We start from the raw sequence: 21,912 nt of genomic DNA, 5'->3' as shown, positions 1-21,912 counted from the left end.
AGCCATTTTAGGAGAATGGAAATCATGTCAGCCCCAGGAATGTTTTATCAAAGTAACTAAGTTCTCTATGCATATCACACACACACACATCACCCATAGATCTTGATAACAAGATAAGAAAAACATGGCTGCACTGCCTGCTGATGAGCTCACAGTTAATCGCAATTTAATCTCGTGCTCACAACTCAAAGAACTTATAGGACAAATATTTTACTGGGAACACAAGTGTGGCTGATCAAGCTATAGTTGGTTGGTCATGGAAGCAAAAAACAGGACATAGTGCAGACTCCTGCCTTTGGAAGGTACATACATATGTTCATTTATGTTCTACAATGTTCCTTGTATCTGAATTAACTTGGCAGTTCCCATTATGTCTATAAGTTGCCGTCCTTCAGAATCGAAGTCGGCACAGTCATATATTTAATTGTCCCTGACTAAAATTTGCGATATTTTTTTTTCATTGGGACACTTACCCAATCAATAAAATAACAATGGTTTTCAATTGAAGTTTGAAATTGCAAAATTTTCAAACAAGTTTTTGGAACAGACTTAAAGCTCCAATTTAAATAAATTGTTGAACATTCTGACTGGACAGTTCAATTGCGGCTTCTAATCTCACTTATTCAACTGGCGCCAACCTGAAGTGGCAGCTAGATCTACAGTGATCAAAGTTACTTCATTTATTCACAACTGCTGTGGTTATAGAAATGATGTACACTGCATAGATTAAGCTGCTACATTTCTTTTACAGGGACCTAATTATATTGTGCTTATAGTGGTCAACATGCAGGCTCCAGACCAGGAAAATGTTCTTTTAATTGCAGCATTTAACTGTCTTCCCAATTGAATGTTCCAGTTTGAGCACCAGTCAGAAGTAAAGAAACCAGTTGAGCTGCCGATTTAATTCATCATCGTCCAGCTGGCATGTCTTATTGAAACCGTTTCATTCCAAATAAACACAATGGCAATTTTTTGCCCGGGGTAAATTGTGAGCGTATGTTAGAAGACCTCATATTATAGCCCAAACAAAACTTGCAGTCCTCCTTGCGTATCCCTCATAGAGCTTTGGTTTCTTTAAAATGCTAAGCCATACAATTTTGAATTTATATTTCTTTTTACAGTTTTCAGGCTGTTCAGATTAGTCTTAAGTGTGTGTGAAGTTTACTTTCAGTGCCTCATGTACAACAGTAAGGAAGCATTTACAAACACTCACATTTCCTACTCCTAAAAAACAAATCTGCATGGAACCTGCTAAGTTTCCTGTTAATTATCATTTGAATGGTAAAGCTGCATTAGTATATATGACAAGAAAACTTCTGAACCATCCTCAAAAAGAATTCTGATCTCGGACTCACAAAATAGTTGCCGACACATCTTCTTTTGCAGTTAATTATTGCTGAAATGCAGCTGCAGTGACAGATTTAAAGTAAAAACAATGTGCTCCAAAGACGTGCTTTTTTGTGAAGCAAAATACAAATCTCCAGGTACTTGATAGCCTCAGCAAAACAAGTTCATGAATACACCATCATAAGCCTTTCAACAATGCACAGATTTTCTGGTTGAAAAAGTAATGAAGGTGCCTAAACCAATGTCTGAGAGTGATGAGACTTGCACACCCTGGAGAGGGATGCAAGTCTCGACATAGTTACGATTTGAACAATATCACATTTGAAAAGACAGCAATTCTATATTGTGCCTGCGATTGCAATAGCAATACATTTGCCATTTTCTAATGTTAGCTTAGCATTCAACTGTAACACAAATATATTGTAATTAACTCATTCAATTACTCATTCAATTATCCTGTTAATTTCCTAATGTTTAATGTTTCTTTTGGCTGGAGTGGATGCTTAATTGTGCACCCGTACTGAATTCAACACTTCAGCTCTTTTAGGGATGTGCAATGTAATGCTGTCCAAACACTTCTGGTCACTATAGAATTGAGGCAGCATATGGCAATAGCCAAATTTCAGCGAATTTATCATGTTATACAGCTGAACATAAATACTCAGCCATTTATTTTTACTGCGTGAGCTGTAACAGATAGAGTCAAAATGCAAAATGCCAGCGAGTGTCTGTGGCCCCGGAATGATGCCTCACCCTCCATAAGAAGCATCACACACGTCGCTGCTACATTTGCCTAGCTACAGGCTGCAATCTCCTACTGCCATTCCAGATCCATCTCTTTATCCACCAGAAGCATCATCCACCCAACTCTAACCTCCAGAAGCACAACCTACCTCAATCCACTAGAAGCACAACTACACCAAACACAATTCTTCTGTGACTTGCGAAGCCACCGTCTAGGTTGAGTCTAGGTCACAATTACTTTACCAGCTTGGTGGACATGAAGCTGATTGTAGCGAGCAAGTATAGCAGTCAAGATTCAAAGTTATTGTGCGAGCTTCCTGCTTGTATTTGATTCTGTTGCCTTTTCCTATTGAGAACGTTGATTACTATTTTATTGTTGATGTGCGCTAAAAAGAATTAAACTTTGCTGATGCTCTTAGCCATGCGCCAGAAGCTTTTTGATCCCAGAGCTCCCCCATAACTCGACTCTCTGACTCGACAGAGTCTACATGCTTTAAGACAAGCTTGTCAAATGAATTAAACTATTCCCTGCACACGAGTTAACTCGACCCTGTCTGCCACCTACTTTACTCGATCCGACTACGTATACATGAATCAGACAGCTGATCTTTTACCCGACAGGCTTATTCGACCCAACTCTGTCGAGTTTATGTATACAGGGTTAAAGTAATCACTATGAGTGAACACAACTTCTTTAACAGGAATGCTGCGTTGGCCATCTACAAGCCCGTACATATTTTTCCCTGGTCAAATATGACTGCAAGCAAACGAGGTGTTCCTCATTGCAGTTGGTACAATGAGGTTCAATGTCACAATCAGGTAATCATGGGCAGCACATTTTAAGCAGGTTGACCAAGAGCAGTAGCTTTGAGCACGATACATAGCTTTCACACAAGAATCAATGCGGCTTCATATTTTCAGCTCTCCAATTTTCACTCAGCCAAACAACATACTTCGAGTGGTTACTATACGTAATGGTTAAAATGTTGTTTGTGGCAGTTCTTTCACAGAGTCCGTACAGATGCATGAAACTGTTGCTAAATGATGCCATGAACAGTGATAGATCTGTGTGTGCTTAATGTAACAAAAATATCCCTAGAGGGTTCAAACTTTGAAAGCTTTTTCCCCACACAATTGCATTATTGTGCACTAAATTTGAACAAAATGTCGATATTTTGTATTTGTTACTTAGTATCCTGATCCATTATCATCAATCTGGCATTTTGAAACAACGAATAGTGAATTATTTCACTGACTTGCCTGAGGTGTTGCTACGGATTATATAGTACCATAGAAAATTTTTCAACCTGGAAAAATAAAAGTGGGTTGCATCAGCATGCATCTTTTCTAGAGGGTGATCTGGTGAACTTCGATGCAGGGATGAGGCCGGAACTAAGTCCAGCCCATGTCAGAAATATAGCACCTCAGTCACCACATTTAACATCTAACATCAGCGAGGCTGCAAGCAGATAAATGAAGGGGAAATGAGGGTGCTCGTTATAATACATAAAGGAAAGAAGCCAACAGTCGGCAAGGCCAAGGAAAGCATTGGGGATTGTACTTTGTCTTTTTTTTTTTAATTTTTACTTCGATAGTCGCATAAATTAGTAATGCAATCTGTTTAGGGGAAAGATAATAGAACACAAAGTAGAAGAAAAAACAATGTGCCGATGGTGGGAACCGAACCCACGACCTCCGAATATCGCGTCCGGTGCTCTTCCAACTGAGCTACATCGGCCGCTGTTCCCCCTGCTACTTTCTTGGGTATTAATTGTCTGTATACGAACCTTGAGAGTGTTCACCAGCGCTACCCTCAACCATTGTGGTGGACGTGGAACGTCCTGTTACAGCCAGCGTCACATAGAACGTGATCAAGAGCAAGGGCGAAAGCTGTGCTAGAACCCTCTTACGCTACCTATGGCTTCAAGACTGCCAGAACCGAGACCCCCATAAGCTACAAGCAGATAAATGAAGGGGAAATGAGGGTGCTCATTATAATACATGAAGGAAAGAAGCCAACAGTCGGCGAGGCCAAAGAAAGGATTGGGGATTGTACTTTGTCTTTTGTTTTTAATTCTTACTTTGATAATCACATAAATTAGTAATGCAATCTGTTTAGGGGAAAGATAATGAAACACAAAGTAGAAGAAAACCAAGCAAGGTTAGCCATAGAAGCTAGGAAAGAACCTAGAAGACAGGACAGCTGTGAGAGAGAGAGAGAGAGAGAGAGTAGGGCAAGAAAAGGGAGATTTCTGTTTCCTCTCATCAGTCCAGCTTGGTAGTGCCATCTACAGGAAGCAGGGCCCAATATGGTATGTTCACTCTGCCAAGGATATGTCAATGTAATTGTTGTAACCTCAACCATTAGGACCCCCCTCGCACCAGGCATGGTCACACATCCAGGTAGATACGAGTGGGCCGAGCCCACATATGCTTAGTTATGTGTTTCACAATACACCAAATATCTGCTACAAATAGATGCTCCAGTGGAGGTGAAGTGCACGAGTGCCAGTGGGTGCCCAAGTGCGACAGGCTCAAAGCACCACAAGTACACCAGCACCACAAAGGTATGTCATTGGGCAAAGCATTCGTAACACTGGTGTTTATTAAAGCTCTCAGAAACCATGCAAAGGAGTCAACACACTACAGAACATGCTAGAGCTGGATAAGCAGGGTCAGCAAGGTGGCTACACAAAAGCAGCGAAGTTACAAGCTTCTGTATTCTGTTCTTTGTTCCAGCCTCAGTTTGTCTTCTTGGAGCCTTCTGAGTAAGGTGGCGGTGGTCCCTCTGGCGGCTGGGGGCAATAAACAAAGAAGCAACAGGGTATAATTATGGTGTCACTGCGCCATAGCAGAACTCTCAGTAACAGCTGCCATGGCAAAATAAAGTGTGAACTCTAAGAAAGTGAGAGAGAAATGACGCCTCATGAATTGAGCTAGCCTATTAAACTTGTACACACATAGAAACAAGCTAGGATACCAAATCCAGTGCAATTACGATTTGCAATAGACTTGTGAAATTCTTCAAAGCATTTTTGTAGGTCAATTCCAGCATTCGACCCTCTGTCATCCTCTATAGCTGCGGCTGCATCAAGGAAGAGAGTCCTGTGGTGAGTGGCAAGTTTTGCGAGAAGAAAAATAGCAGAGCACACCTGCAAATACACCTCCCGACACACAACATAATATCAGTGAAGACAGACAATAGGCTATTGCCAAGAACAATAATATGCCGATAGATTTTGGCTAGCAAACAAGATTACAGATACAGTCGAACCCGGATGTATCGAACTCGAAGGGGATCGTGAAATAGTTCGATATATCGAAAATTCAATATACAGTCGAACCCGGTTATATTGAACCCGGATATATCGAATTTTGGTTATATCGAACTCACGAAATATCCCCTTGAAAATCCCATGTAAAAGTATAGGAAAGCCGTGTCATATATCGAACTCAATTTCACCAGTCGTTCGATATATCGAACTCCGCACCACACACTGGAAAGTGTGCCTTCCCTTAAGACGATCGCATCATTCTTGGCCGTTTGCCACGTGACGTTTTCAAGCCATGCGCGGAAGGAATGAGAGGGGACAGTTCGGCGACGGCTGGTCTGGGCAGCGCTGCGCCCATTCCCCAAAGGCGCGCATCTGCAGTTGTTTCCCGCGCGCCAACACATGACGTTTGCAAGCCATGTGCGTGGGTGTACCCATTCTTTTGCTGAGCTATCTCTCTCCTTCAGCACGCACAACGCATGCGCCAAGCCAGCTCAGCCCGTTTTCAAACAGACGTCGGACGCTTTCTCCAGCGTGTGTTGCAGACCCTCTGCGTGCGGCGGCGGACGTGACTATGGCGCCTGCGGATGACTCTCTCTCTCTCTCTCTTTTTTTATTTTTTTTGCGAGAGTCATCCTTTTTTATCGTTGTGCTGTACGCGCGGCGTAGCGTAAGATATGGCGGCTGCGGACATTAAGAAGCGGCAGGTTTTTTTTTTTTTTTTTTTTTTTTGCGGGGATGTTTGTTATTTTTTTTTTTTTTTTTATCGTTTATCCTTGCATGTATGAATCGGCGAAAGCACGTGATCAGCTGCTGCGATCATGATGCCCGCCCCAAGCGCGGCGTGATAAATCGAACCAGGCTTGCGCAATCGAGTCATATCACGGGCACTCTGCCAAGTTCGCTCCCCGCCACCGCAGGAGCTGTCAAGATAAGCGCGCCCTGACGTTATCGCTGCGCAGCATCTTGACACGCTGCCAATGAGCTGAGGATGAGACCACCGAAACGGACTGACGCGCGCCATCCACATGCAAGCGAAAATGCTCGCGATTTCTGCCGCCGCAGCGACACAGAAACTTTGTTTTGAGCTGCCGCGGTGGCTCGAGCGGCGAGAGGGACGCAGTTCCAACAAGTTTGAAAATTTTCGCTCAGTCGCTGCCGCTCGTCACTGAGATCGCTCAGTCGCTTGCATGTGAGTGAGCTGGCTTTAACGCATTTTTTTATTTTTTTTTTTTCAAATTCTCGGGTGCAAAAGTGGAGGGTGCGTTCATTATGCGAGTGGGTTGATTACGCGACAAATACGGTATCGTTTTTTCGGATCGTAAGTGCCGTCACAAGCCGATTTTTGTATATCGAATTATTGATATATCAAACTATTTCGCGATCCCCTTCGAGTTCGATATATCCGGGTTCAACTGTACAGAAATCTGCTTGAGACACCACTTCGGATCCTGAAAAATGATACTGTATTTGTCGCGTAATCAACTCACTCGCATAATGAACCCAACCCCCCCTTTTGCCCCCAAGAATTGGAAAAAAAATGTTCGGTAACACGCCCCGCCGTTACGACCGTCGCATCCACAGCTCATTTATTGGTAGCGTGCCAAAATGCTACGCAGCGATAACGACACGGTTTGTTTATCTTTCGACTATACTACTGATAGATCCTGTGGTGGCAGGGAGCGAACTTGGCCGTGATGGCTTGACTGCACAAGCCTGGTTCATTTATCACGCCGCGCTTGGGGCGGGTGTAGTACACTGCCACAAAATCATTGGAAAGCGTGATAGCTGCAAATGCCTTCTGAAACGAACAATGCTAAAAGTTGGTGTCATGATCGCAGCTGGCTGCATGCATTCATTGATTCATAGATGTAAAAATAGATGACTCTATAAAAAAACAAACAAAAAAAAACTGCTGCTTCTTAACGTCCGCAGCATGCGTCGCACGTTCAGCACAAGTAAGGACGACTCTCTCAAAAGAGAAAAAAAAATGCTGCTTCTTAACACTGCTTCTTAACGGCAAGGATGAATGACTCTCAAAAAAAAAAAATAAAACTGCCGCTTCTTGCCGTCCGCAGCTGCCATAGCTTACACACGTTCAGCACAACGACACGAGACGTGCATCACATGCCAGCCGCCGCGTGCAGAGCGTTCACAGCACACACTGGAGAAAGCGTCTGCCATGGGTTGAGCTGGCTTGCTCACGCATGCATAGAGCACGCTGCTGCGAATGAAGACCGAGCAATAGAGGAAGGGGAGAGATAAAGCTTGGCAGAAGAGTGGGCACATCCCTGCGCTTTGCTCTATCATGTTTTTCCCCTCTCCAAACACCACAGCTGCATTGGTTCCCTCCCGTTTCTTCACGCACATAGCTTGCAAACATCATGTGCTGGCGCACAGCAGCGATCACCACAGATGCGCGCGCCTTTGGGTAAAGGGCGCAGCGCTGCCTTAGACCAGCCGTTCGTCATCGGGGCAAGGCGCAGCACCGTCCAATGCGTGGTGCAGAATTCGATATATCGAATGACCGGTACAATTGAGTTTGATATACGACGCAGCTTTCCTATACTTGACATGAGGTTTTAAAGGGGATATTTCGATAGTTTGATATAACCAAAATTCGAATTATCCGGGTTCGACTGTATGTGACCATGACATCTTCCCCTATCCTCCCGACAAAAGCAGGCACATCGCCTCACAAAATTTTAGTACCTAAAAAGACATTCATCATTTTCTCAAACACGAATGGAATGGCGTGGCATGGTTGTGGGATTTGACATCCCGAAGCGACTCGGGGCATTAGGGATGCTGTGATGTAGGACTGCAGATTAATTTAGACCACTTGGGGAACTATAACCTGCACTGACACCGTACGGCACAAGGGCACTGCCCACATTCCGTCTGCACCAAAGTGGAGCCACCGCGACCAGGTTAAAACCTGGATACTCTAGCTCAGCTGGTAAGCACCGAGCCACCGTACCAGAAGAATTAACAAGAGTTCAAGGAGTGCATGGCTGTGCTAGGCTAAGTAATAAATAAGTAAGCCAACGTCCTGTGACCCCTCACACAATGCAATCACTTTTTGTAAGAAAATACAAATGCAAACAAGTGGAAGATATGATTGAGAAAAACGAAGGGTGGTTCTGGCGAAGATTCGCTCAAACTGGTAATAGCCTAACCAAAATGGTAACCCGTCAGCTATGCAAATGGCAAAGTAAGCTTCAAAACAAGTTCAACCAATGTTCCCACTGCCTTCAAGCCCAAAAAGCTTAGAAACAGCAGCTGGCCTAACACTACTGGCTACTCGGCTGGCCATTTCTCAGAAGCCTATCGCAGTCAGCACATTGCCCAAGAGAACGAGAGCGACAAATCCCTTGCGAGTCACCATGTGCAGAGTGTCAAAGCTGTTAGGTTCAAAAACAGCCCAGTCCAGTCCAGGGTCAAATAAAGGGACACTAAAGACACCCAAATATGCTATCAAAATCTAATAAACGGCATTTGGTGACACTGTCGCCGTATATCCGGCAGCAAAAAATGGAATTATCGCTGAGATATTGCGATAAGAAGTTGAGGTTTTTTTTGTTCTCGCCGATCGAATTCAATCTGTTTTCTCCTACTATGTAGTAGGGTAGGATGACGCACACTATGACGCAAGAGGAGACTCCGTGATTGCTGGCGCGCAGGGAGCGAAGAATACTTTGCAGGTGCGTGCCGAGTCATGATCTTCATTCGATACGCACTTAGGGCAGGCGCATCTGCTGCTCCAAGCTCGTATTTCAGGTGCCGCAGGCTCAAACCAAGCTATCCGAGCACGCACAAAGTTCCTGAGCTGGAACATAACCGAAACTGAAGTGGACGCCTATAGCGTCATGTTAGCTGAGCATGTACCAACAAGCGGACGAAATTAGTATATTTTTATATTTGCCTTGCAGCCTTTATGTTGCTTTTTCGTCTTTTCGCCGTCGTTTATGTGTAATGAAAGCAGGTTATCATATCTGAGACAAAACCAACTACTGTATTCGAACGGTCAACATAATTTGCATTTGTCAGCCTTCGGGATGCCTTGCGCGTCACGTGATTTGTAGTTGCGAGCCTCGGCCGTTTCGGCTTTGGCAGAGATACCTGTATTCCTGTTCTTCCTCTTTACTACCTTACAACAGCTCTGTTTTCAGTAAGAGTGGCTTTTTTGTAACCAGGAAGTGGCATTCTATCGATGCAAGCCCACTTAATTTTTTTCTTTAGTGTCCCTTTAACAACACACAAACTGCAATTTGGCTTCTCATACTTTACTGCCCTTCCATGCTTCGAGAGATTTATACTTTGCATTTCTGCCATGTACTGAGATGCATTGCTAAACATTTTTCTTACTGGACTGTACAGCCTATGAAAAACTCGTTTAATAATTGTGCGTCTTAAGGAGGAGTATGAGCAGACCAACTTCAAACATGGTAGCGCTGCCCTGACTTCTTCTAGAACTCAGCTGCTTTAACAGGCATTGAGATTGGTCTTATATTACTGCCTAAAAATGTTCTGCCAATTGTCCATGTACAGTGCCGTCCACTCTTACGGGGAACGTGCGAGCATGTGGCCACTCTCTTCAAAAAGCCACTGTACCTGAACCTGCCCGCAATGAAGCTAAGTTGCAAGCCATGCAAAGCACCACCTCGAAGTCCGTTAATGCTGGCTCAAATTTGCTTAGATATGCTGTACTGGACGTGACGAAGCTCCAAAGAGAGCGACCATTTCTTTGCGTGTTCACCCTATGACTGGACGACCCTGTACACGGACGGATCATTATTTCAATGTAATAAATACTGTGCACACAAAAACAATACAATGGACATATCAATCTCACCGGAGGCGCACTAGCGTTGGCCTGGTCAAAGGAGGGTGGTGCAGCCGGCACATACATGTAGCCTGGGTTGGCCGGGTTGTAGTAGGCAGAATTCTGGGATGCCTCGGCTGCCTTGGCCATAGCTGCTGCTGCTGCATGGGGAACAAAGGGACTCACACCTATATTTTGTTGTTTGCAGATCCTGCAGACCATACATACATGGTCCAGGCAGGAGGGGATTCATAACAAAAATGTAAATACACATATAACAGGCATATGGCGGCACAAAAAGAAATTGCATACAAGTGAAAATATTTGTAACGAGCGAAGTACAATTAGCAACACAAGAATTGAAGCTCAGATTTTTTAAGAAAGTTGCTGGCTGCGAAAGTGTGCAAAGACACGGTATCCCAATCACTGATAGTTCTGGAAAAAAAAAACTATGTTTAAAGAAGTTTGTTCTTACAAAGATTGGAGCCAAGGAGCGAGGGTGTGTGTGTGTCTAGTTCTCCTGGCACAGTAAGGCTTTACACAATCCGGCAAGTTTCACCTTAGCGTATGTGAGAGGCAGTTATGTGAGAGGCAAGCAAACTAACTTTTCGACGAGATTCCAGAGATTCTATGTTATGCTGCCGCGTCAATAAGGACGAAGAATCCTGCCTTCTGTATTTACTAAAGATATGCCAAACAGCTTTTCTTTGGACTCGCTCGAGATATTTCCTTCTTATTGTACGGATCCCATAGAATGGCGGCATATTCGAGTTTGGCTCTAATGCAGGCATTATAGGCTAAAAGTTTAGCTTGGAGAGGTGTGCCCTTAAGTTCTCTCTTTAGGCACCACAGTTTACCAAGAGCGGAAGAGCAACTGGAGGATATTTGCGGAGACCAGGTTAGTTTATTAGTAAGCGTAACACCAAAATATTTATGCGCCTCTACTTCTGTTATAATATAGTTGTTAAGTAAATAAGAAAAGGCGTTGATAGTTTTCTTCCTTGTAACTCGCAACAGGACTGTTTTCTCTGTATTAAGTTGCATTCCCCATCGTACACACCACTCATAAATAGCCTGTCTAAACCCAGAACAACTACAGTGAAAGCTCGTTAGTCCAAACCTCGATAATTCGAGCCACATTACTTGGTCCGGACAAGCACTACTTGATCCGGACAAGATCCATAGAGTATATGCATAAAAGAGCTCCTTAAATTTGTTCAAACACTGGTCAGTTCCCCCACGGTTAATTTTAACTACATATTGCCGCGTCAAGGCGGCCTGCATCCTGGCCAAGGAAATGACCACATGATAGGGCGGCACAGTTAAAGCTGTGCGCCTTCAGAACAGGGAGAGAAGATAAAACAAGGTAAAAACTATGGAAAAGTGGGTAAATCCAAACCTGCGCCATGACTGGCGCCTTGGCTAGCAGCGTTGGAGGGTAGAGGCGGCCGTGAACGCGGCTACCTTCTCTGTGTCTTGCATGACCATTAAAACTTGCAACTAATGTTCAACTAAAGTACCATTCAGCGTGTTGTGAGGTGAAGCCTCACACGCGACGCAGGCTGCTAAGAAGGCCCTTACCATTTTGGAGCAGCTCTGTTTGACAGTCCTAACAGTGGGCACACAATGAATTAATAATGAGAATGCAAGAAATAGTAGCTACTGTCGTGCTGTTCTCATCTAAGAAGCAGGCGACAATTGCCCAGTCTTGCAGCAAATAAATTTCCCCTAATGCAAGTGGTTCTTGTCAGTTTTTTAGAGGCTGCTGATCAATTCAAATTTTGTGTAATTTGAATAATTTTTTGCAGTTCTGTGAAGTTAAAATTAAACAACTTTTACTATATCGCAGGCAGCCAACCCTGGGATGTACAAACATGAGCAGGCTTTTTTTTTTTTCTACGGAGCAGGAGTAGTGTTCCGTGCAATAAATAGGGCGAACTATCAGTGCAGCTACTCTACTGGGGGCAAAATACTTCGGCTGTCACTTCTTAAAGGTCAGCAGCCTTGCTTGAGTGCAAGCATCGTCTCAAGTTGAGTACCAACCCTAATAATTTTAATCTGAAGGCTTTTTGCGCACTCTAGAAGCTGCCTACTTCAGTAAAAGCTGTGACAATGCTTTGATTGTTCTCCTGCCCTAATTTCAAAGCACCTTAGCTTTCTTGTTTTCAATTTGCTATTGACAATTTGGAAAGCAAACTTTAACCAGCCATATTTTTCTGAATTTAAGCAATTAAAGACCAAATCATTTACACAAGGAAGCTTGAAAATTAGCATGCTGGTGTTTTAGTAAAGGTCTGCCACGGCAAACTTGAATTTAGTAAAGTTAAACTGTAGTCCCACTTTGTCTTCCACAGATGACTGTACAATCTTTTTTTTTGCTTATACAGTATAATCTCGTTACAACGGATCCGGTTTCAACGGATATTCGGTTATAACGTACTGTTACGTTTCTCCACCGAGAAGTCGGACAGCTGACGCGGCCACCACATAGCAACAGGCAGAACCGCGAGCGGATCGGCCATTTCGGCGCCGTTCATCGGCCGCGCAACGCTTCCTCCCGCGGGCAAGACTCGACGTGTTCCTGCCACGCGCCAAATGTGTGTGCGTGCGTGTGTGTGCAGACGCCAGCCAAGCCTGGAGCTCGTGAGAGAGGGCGCCGCCCTCGCCCGTCTGCAGGAGGTGGAGGAGATGAGGTCGGACCATCTGCGATTGAGTCATTCGTCGTGAACCAACATGTTTGGCTCTCCCTTCCCTGTGAAGGTTTACCCTTTCCCTGTGAACTGGAAAAACTATAAAAAGCAGCGGCCGACTCCGCTGAGATAGAGACCACTTTGACGCGCCGTTGGCACGACGCTAGACACCAGCTGTGTGAGAGTGTCTGTAATCTCTCCGGGTCAGCTTCTCTGCCCGTTCTTTCACGATGTTGTAGTAAAGGTTGTTGTTTCGTTGGAAGACGCCTCGTCTTTGCTGGAACCGTTGATGCCGTCCGCCGTCCACGGAGCGCTAGGCCAACGCTACCGAGGGGCGCGCAAACCCAATCCTAACAATTGGTGATCAGCGGTGGGACGACGACGACCAAGCCGTAACCGTGGTTGGAGGGACGAGCCAGGCGATACCGTCGTCCAACAACTGGTGAACAGCGGAGAGACGAGGACGACCAAGCAGTGACCGTGGTCGGTGAATCGAGCCAGGCCTGACCGAGGTGCAACATCTGGTGGGAAGAGCGGAGATGTCCGAGGCGTGACCCGTGAATCAAAGCAGCTCAGCGGAAAGGCGGGAGCAGTGCAACGAGCCCTGTGTGATGACTGGTTGCCTGCAGCGGAACGACTGCGTTGGATTCTTGGCTGCGAGGTTTGGTGAGTGTGGGACTTTCTTCTACTGAGTTTTGCCAGGCTTTTGTTAAGTAGGGAACAGAGCTGGTAATTGTGTTGTCGTTGTTGCTGGGTTAATAGCAGCAAGGCAATAGTGGGCAGTAGAGAAGGCAGCACTCGGAACAGCCATGAATTTGGATTTCGAGTCGTTGCGCAAACCGAAATTGTTGGAGCTTGCGAAGGAGTTGGGTCTGAATTTGTCAGGCAAACTCAAAAAACCAGAAGTGTTAAAGGCTATTCTTGCGTTGGAAGCTGAAGATGACGAGCTTTCGGAATGCCTTGAGATCATTGACGAACGTCACGAGGAAGAGGAACGTGAACTTAGGGAACGTCGCGAGGAGAGAGAAAAGCAGTCTGCCCGCGTAATGAAACTGATACAGCTGCAGGCGTCAGCACATGGAATGAGCATGGAAAAGCTTTGCAATGCCATTAACAATGCCATGCAATGTAACGGTTCAATACCGCAAGATGGTTTACCACCGTTCCTCATCGCTGAGGATATGGCAGATTATTTGGCAGACTTCGAGAATGTCTGTAGATGTAAACGCTTCGAGCGAGATAGTTGGGCGCAGAAGTTGGTAGCTCTTCTCTCCGCTGAAGCGTCGGAAGAAATCAAGCGATTGGTTGGCGACCGCTTGAAAAATTACGATGAACTAAAAGAGTCATTGCTGATACGGTATCAGATAAGGCCTCATGATCTTCGGAAGAGGTATGAGAGCGAGAAACATTGTGACGAGTCGTACTTTGATTTGGCCTATCAGTTGAAAGCCGCTGTAAGCGAATGGCTAGACAGTGCGGAAGTTCCGGAGCAAATCGAACTTGCACCGGACTGTGAGAAACAGCTTGGGGAAGCGGCCGAGCAATGTGACCGCAGTGGCGAGCCGACCGAGCCTCTAACAGAAGAGCATCGTGTTACCTTGGTCGAGCCACTAGCTGAGACGGTTAGCACAGGCTTAATCGGCGAGAAGTCCGAAGTGACGCCGTTAAGCGAGGTGAACTGCACGCCGACCCAAATAGCTGTAGGAGACACAGTTCCATCACATGAGAGTGGGGAACTGGTAATAACTGAACCGCCTCTCAATGCAGAAGCTTGTGTAGAGCGTGGCGGAGAAGGAAACCAGCTAGGAAATGACAGAATTTCGGTTTCCGAAATCAGCTTCGTCGTAGAGCAGGGCACGCAGAAAAACGAAGTGCCGATCAGGGAAACTGCGCAGCCCGCGAGTTGTGATCAGCCAGGGCAGACCGACGAGGAGTGCGCGTCCGCTATAGAGAGCGAGACTTGCGAAGGCGACAGCGAACGACCAGAGCAGAGTCAGAATAGTTCGTGCTCCGAAACCACGCTAGGTTGTATTCGCGAAAGCAACCCCAGTGCGAACGCGGACGTGGCACACATGACCCTCACGCAATCCGAAGCGCCCCAGCTGTCGAAGGAGCTTGATCGTGCGCCGGTTAACGCTGAGCGATGCGGCTCATCGGAGGACCCGTGTGACGTGAGTGGCGAGGCGCCAGAGGAGATGCCTAGCTTGAGGGCTGGCATGAGCGGTTGTTGTTCGGATTTGACTGAAAGTGAGTCATGCGATGCAGCCGCGGCGCCGCCAGAGGAAATGCCTAGCTTGGGGGCTGGTGTGAGCAGTTGTTGTTCGGACTTGTCTGAAGGTGAGTCATGCGCTGCTGGCCGCGAATCAGACGCAGCGCCGCACTTTGACCACTTCGACGACAACCATGCCCGACTAGCTCCTGTTACCGCTAGAATGTTGACCGCTAGCTTGTCAGAGATGGCCCAGAAAGAAAGTAGAAGGCTAGTATTCCAGTGCTGCCGCCGAAAAACGCGAAAGGGCAGGCGCGAGAAAGAATGCTGCCATCGTAAGGAGAGCAAACTCAAACGATTGCAAAAAGAAAGCAGAAAGCATGTGTTCCAGTGCTGCCGTAGAAAAAAAACGGAAAGGCAGGCGCGAGAAAGAGTGGAACAAGTTGAAGCTATCGCGAAAGAGAAAGCGACTATCCCAGCGGCACAAATGCGCCCGTGAAAAGCAAATGCATGACTGGTGCGCAACCCGTAAGGAGAGGGATAGATTGTTCAGAAAAGTGAGCGACTCATGCTCATGCGTTTCTTTGCACAGAAACAGGAAGGTACGGTTGTTCCGTGAAACGGACAACCGAAGCTTTAGTGAAAAAGGTAGTCTCAACGGTAATGCCGATGGCTTAAGTCGAAGCTCATAATGTGAGAAGAAGCCTCAGTTTTCACTTGTTGGTGTTTTTCTTCCCGACTCAGGATTTTGAACAGATTGCATTGTATTATTTTTGTTTGGGAATGCTGTTTTGAAAATGCGTTTTTCAAATTTGTGGACGCGTTCCAAGTGCTGCTGAGCTTCCCTTTAATGTAGATGAGGGCATAAGAGGGAAATAGTCTGGCAAAACTTAGTGAAGTTTGTGCCGTGCTTGCTGGCTGACCGGCTGAATTTTTAGCGTGGTTGTGACGTTGTGGGTTGTCAGAAATCTCTCCTGAAGACTTGGAAACCCGGACTTGCCAAGGAATTCTTCAGGCTGACTGGCTCAAGAGAAACAGAGTCGGATGACCCCGGCTAGCAGCAACATCCCGATCCCTCCGGACAGCGGATGCAGTCCCCTGCCCTTCGGGATCTCCCTTCCCCGGTGGGGCAGTCTGTTACGTTTCTCCACCGAGAAGTCGGACAGCTGAAGCGGCCACCACATAGCAACAGGCAGAACCGCGAGCGGATTGGCCATTTCGGCGCCGTTCATCGGCCGCGCAACGGTTCCTCCCGCGGGCAAGACTCGTGTTCCTGCCACGCGCCAAATGTGTGTGCGTGCGTGTGTGTGCAGACGCCAGCCAAGCCTGGAGCTTGTGAGAGAGGGCGCCGCCCTCGCCCGTCTGCAGGAGGTGGAGGAGATGAGGTCGGACCATCTGCGATTGAGTCATTCGTCGTGAACCAACATGTTTGGCTCTCCCTTTCCTGTGAAGGTTTACCCTTTCCCTGTGAACTGGAAAAACTATAAAAAGCAGCGGCCGACTCCGCTGAGATAGAGACCACTTTGACGCGCCGTTGGCCCGACGCTAGACACCAGCTGTGTGAGAGTGTCTGTAATCTCTCCGGGTCAGCTTCTCTGCCCGTTCTTTCACGATGTTGTAGTAAAGGTTGTTGTTTCGTTGGAAGACGCCTCGTCTTTGCTGGAACCGTTGATGCCGTCCGCCGTCCACGGAGCCGCCAGGCCAACGCTACCGAGGGGCCGCGCGCCGCACTAATAACTGCTGGCAGCGGTACGCAACCCAGGCACTCGCGACCCCTAAACTTAACAGTACCGATTTGCGATGTTTGGTTGGTTTTCCTATCTATTCAATTGACTAAACTTCGCTTACTGCAGACTCGGCTACAGCGGACATTCGGATACAATAGACTAAATTTTGAGTATAATTTCCCTCCTATACAATTTTTACAGCGGACTTCTTTACTCGCAGATATTCCAAATTCAATACCTTCTAACTTCAAACATCGCTTGGGAAACTTTCGGGGGGGAACAGCGCCAGCAGCCTCCATGGCCAGCAGGATCAACACAGCCGGCGGCCATTGTGATGCGGCCGTGCTTGGCTTGGATTCGGCCGGATTGAAATTGGACTGGCTTTGACCATTTTTGATCCTATTGTCGGGCATGCGCACAGAAGAGGAGAAAGAAGTGCAAAAAGAGGCTCTCCGGAATAGAGAAAGAAGACGAAGAAGCTCACCATCTGTTACTTAGCACATCAGGCTAAGGTGCAGAATCGCTCTGTAAATAAACCCTAACAGTATTTTTGATAGAAGGAGGGATGATTTGCTATGATGTGTATTAGCTCTATGGCTACGATTACTTAGAACTTATAATTCCAAATTAAGAAAAAAAAAAATGCCGTTTGATAGCGTCCCCTCTGAATAAAATGTTTTGTGGCGTTTATGCTCAGCGCCATGGTAACGGATGGCTCCCATTGGCTCCAACGTTTGTTCTGAGCGACCTGTCGTCCTGGCGTTTCCTTTGTCCTGTCAGCCCCTGTGCGTGCGGACGTTACGCTCTGCGCCAACGTTTTTCAGCGCGGCGTGTGCTTAGTTTATTCTGCCAGCCTGTGCGTCGGGACGTTAGCGTGATGGAGCCGATTGCATCAGCCAGTGCCATGCATCCTAAACCGCCAGAAACGACAAAGCACAAGCATATTTCCCTGAAGGACAAGCTTGACATCATCGAGCAGGTCGAGAAAGGCAAGAAGCAGGTGGACGTTGCCATGTCTTTCGGCTTATCGAAGCAAACTGTGAACTCTATCATGAGCGCCAAGGAGGCAATCCTGGCAAAGAAAGTCTCGGGTGACTTGCAGCCCAAGAGGTTTCAACTTCACGAGGCTTTATTCCCCGACGTCGAGGAGGCCCTGCTGGTGTGGCTTCGCGACGCCCGTTCGCGAAACATACCCGTGAACGGTCTGCTTCTGCGGAAACGTGCAGAGCAACTAGCTGTTGTTCTCAACGGAGAAGACTTCAAGTGCAGTGAAGGTTGGCTCAACCGATTTAAAGTAAGACACGGAATCGCCTTCAAGTGCCTCTCTGGCGAGTCGGCCAGCGTTGACGACACTGTTGTGGCCGATTGGAAAGCCGAGGTCCTCCCAATGCACCTCGAAGGCTACGCACCGCGTGACATTTTCAATGCCGACGAAAGCGGCATATTTTATAAGTTGAGGCCAGGGAAGACGCTCTGTTTTTCCGGAGACGCGTGCCATGGCGGCAAGAAGTCGAAGGAGCGGGTTAGTGTTCTCTTCTGCTGCAACATGGACGGGAGTCAAAAAGAGAAGCTGCTGGTAATAGGCAAGTCTCGAAGACCGCTATGCCTGCGAAATGTGCACCTTCCCGTTGACTGGGATTATAATAAAAGCGCCTGGATGACGCAAAGCATATTCAACAGGTGGCTGCTGGATTTTGACAGCAAAATGCAGAAGCAGAAGAGGAATGTGCTGCTCTTCCTCGACAATTGCTCAAGCCACATGCAGCTTCCACAGCTTCAGGCCACAAAGGTGGCGTATTTTCCACCCTGCACAACGTCTAAAGCGCAGCCTATCGACCAGGGCATTGTGCACTCAGTGAAGTCGAGGTACCGCACACGCCTTGCTGAGCGTTTGCTTTTTGACATGCAAGCCAAGCGAGACTCAGTGATTGACCTGAGATTTGCAGTCCAGGTTCTTTCTTTTGTGTAGGCGCAGATTCAGCCAACTATAATAAAAACTGCTTTAGAAAAGCAGGTTTTCCAGTCAGTGACAGTGACTGCTCAGACCCCATATTGCCGCAGGAAGACCAACCAGATCCAGGTCTCTGGGCAGCTGTTGAAGAGGCCTTCGGGAACCAACAATTCTCGGACTATGCAACTGCACATGATGACCTGGTGAACACGGAGCAGTTAACAGATGAAGAAATTGTCACTCAAGTCCGCAGAGTGCCCACTGCAGATCTTGACATAGAAGATGAAGAGGAGGAAGGTAGCGGAGAAGTTGGAGCTGAAAAAATAACTTCTTAAGCCTTGGAATCCATCCAATGCCTGAAGAAATATTTTGAGCAAGAGGGTATGGCGGCAGATGAAGTTAACAGCCTTGTGATGATGGAGACACGCATAGTGTCCAAAGCTGTTAAATGTACAGTACAGTCAAAGGTGACTAGCTTTTTTAAGAAGGCTTAGAGACAAATAAATCTATTCTTTGGCTATATTTGTCGCTTGTAGTTCACTCTGGTTATAACAGACTCATTTAGTGTCTACATAAAAGTCTGTTGTAACAGTATTACTCTTACTACATACTTCTTTTACAACAAACCAAAATCTTCATCACTTTAAAGGTCTGTTGTAATGAGATTATACAAGGTCTCTTTACTGAATAAATGGTTATAGCAAAGCGCATCTGTCTAAGGCAATGATACCCGTGGAATGATGACCCTGCGACTTGCGCATAGTCCATTTCTCAGTCATAAGTAGACAACAGCATAACCACAAGGCCGACAGTCAGAGGTGAATGATTAAAAACTTCAGAACCCAAATGCAAATGAGACTTCAGGAGACTTGCGACAAATTCAAAAACGTGAAAACATCAAATGTGACTGAAAATATATTATTAGCCCATAATAAGATGATAAAATCAGGTGCAAAGTGCTTTTTTTTTTTAAAACATTACATACTTGGCAAGTAGCCAACATACCAGCCTGCATCCTTGGAGCATACCATCACCAGCAACTGTTATAGCGAAGGCACTGATCAGTGTACTAAATATTTTTGCTAGTCCAAGGAACCTGACTACAGAGGAGTTCCACTGTTAAACGAAAACCTTGCTTTAATATCGCAATTTCTTTTCAGCTTAGAACAAATGGAACTTGTTTATGGGGCCCAGATAAATTTTCAACATTCAAGTACCAAGCTTTTATAAGCTTTCAGAGTCCAGACAGGTTCTTTGATGCTTTGGTACATAGTGAATCTCTGCCTGAATCTCAACATCACCCACTCCCCTTTCTGGACACACAGTTCGACTTTGGCACGCAAGGAAAAAGAGAGCATGGCTCTCCCCACTCACACTGGTAGGGCCCAGATGGCTGCTGAGCAGGTGGGGGACCAGCATAGCCAGCCTGGGGCATGTTGAATCCCGGTGCAGGGGCTGGCCCAGCCGGTGGCACTGCACCGTTGGGGTAGTACTGGGGTGGTCCATTCACCCCCGGGTAGGGTGGGGGCATGTCACTCATGAAGACTGTGTTGGCTGCAGAAAACAGAGGAGCGCGCCCCCAAATCAGGTTTGAAGCACATCAACAGTGGCAGGTCGATTGAGAGACTGCAAAAGAGAGGTAGAGTGCAGACGCAAAAAAGAGGTGCTATTTAAATTCTAGCCAAAATCAAGAAGAAATTAAGGCTTCTCAAGCACCTACATCCTTGCATACCGAAGCTCTAGCCTCGCCTCTACCTCCTTTACTCTAGGCCTAATCATACTTGTTCACGGCAAAACCGTTTCCCTGTACTTTCAGTCCCTGTTAACTGGTTTTGGGGCATTTCTTGATGTGCCACATGCCTGTGTGCAGTACCTCCATTCCCTCCCTGATGCAGGGCTACAGAAATGAAGAAGCCAAGGCATGAGGAACTCTTCAGCACTCTTTGACAGCTGTTAGGGAATTCTCCTCCCACTCTCTCTCAATGGTAAGAAGACAGAATCCCCTACCTAAGTGGCTTCAAGACACAGCAAACATGCTCATGGCACAGTCAGGTGGCTAGATAAGGAAATTATGAAAAGGGCTTTCAGCGCAGCAAACAGGACGCACACTGATTTGTTATTTCTGAGGTGAGAGCAATATGTATACAGTCGAACCCAGTTATATCGAACCCGGATATATCGAACTCACGGAATATCCCCTTGAAAATCCCATGTAAAAAATTAGAAAAGCCGCGTCATATATCGAACTCAATTTCACCGGTCGTTCGATATATCGAACTCCGCACCACGCACTGGAAAGTGTGCCTTCCCCAAAGACGATCGCATCACGCTTAGCCGTTTGCCGCGTGACGTTTTCAAGCCACGCGCGGAAGGAATGAGAGGGGACAGTTCTGGATAGTGCCGCGCCCATTCCCCAAAGGCACGCGCATCTGCAGTTATTATTTCCCGCGCGCCAACACATGACGTTTGCAAGCCATGTGCATGGGTGTGCCCATTCTTTTGCCGAGCTATCTCTCTCTCCTTCAGCACGCGCTACGCATGCGCCAAGCCAGCTCAGCCCGTTTTCAGACAGATGTCGGACGCTTTCTCCAGCGTGTGTTGCGGACATTAAGAAGCGCAGCTCTCTGTTTTTTCTTTTTCTTTTTTTGCGAGAGTCATCCTTTCTTATCGTTGTGCCGTACGCGCGGCCGCGCGGCGTAGCGTAAGATATGGCCGCTGCGGACGTTAAGAAGCAGCAGGCTTTTTTTTTTTTTTTTTTTGGTGGGAGCCGTTTATCTTTGCATGTATGAATCAACGGAAGCACGCGGTCTGCTGCTGAGATCATGACGCCGCCCCAAGCTCCGCGTGATAATTCGAACCAGGTTTGTGCAATCAAGCCATCACGGGCACTCTGCCAAGTCGCTCCCCGCCACCGGAGGAGCTATAAAAAGATAACCCCCCCCCGATAACGTCGCAGCATCTTGGCACGCTGCCAAGAAATGAGCTGTGGATGCGGCGACCAAAACGGAGTGACGCGCGCCATCCACATGCAAGCGAAAACGCTTGCGATTTTTGCCCCAGCGACACAGAAACCTTGTATTGAGCTGTCGCCGCAAGGGGGACGCAGTTCCAACAAGTTTGAAATTATTCACTTTGTCGCTGCCGCTC

The 21,912-nt window shown here is 46.7% G+C and overlaps 1 protein-coding gene across 2 annotated transcripts in view; it reads right to left on the bottom strand.

Annotated features, from left to right (window-relative positions):
- Positions 1-4,678: 4,678 nt before the first annotated feature.
- Positions 4,679-21,912, bottom strand: part of LOC146188737 (WW domain-binding protein 2-like) — a 41,465-nt gene continuing 24,231 nt past the window's right edge. The window contains exons 6-8 of one of the 2 annotated variants that reach the window (XM_084603907.1): positions 20,140-20,319; positions 10,219-10,346; positions 4,679-4,886 (exon numbers count right to left, since the gene is read on the bottom strand). In XM_084603907.1, coding sequence (XP_084460033.1) covers positions 4,833-4,886; positions 10,219-10,346; positions 20,140-20,319 — 362 coding nt within the window. In that variant the 3' untranslated portion in view covers positions 4,679-4,832. Of the gene's footprint in view, positions 4,887-10,218; positions 10,350-20,139; positions 20,320-21,912 lie in introns of both variants that reach the window. The other variant, XM_084603906.1, reaches the window with a different exon arrangement.

The sequence above is a fragment of the Amblyomma maculatum genome, chromosome 5 (genome assembly GCF_055883805.1).
Source record: "Amblyomma maculatum isolate TAMU_Amacu chromosome 5, ASM5588380v1, whole genome shotgun sequence".
NCBI classification, from domain to species: Eukaryota; Metazoa; Arthropoda; class Arachnida; order Ixodida; family Ixodidae; genus Amblyomma; species Amblyomma maculatum.
Note: the sequence above shows the minus strand (reverse complement) of the source record. Positions and strands in the feature narration are given on the sequence as shown.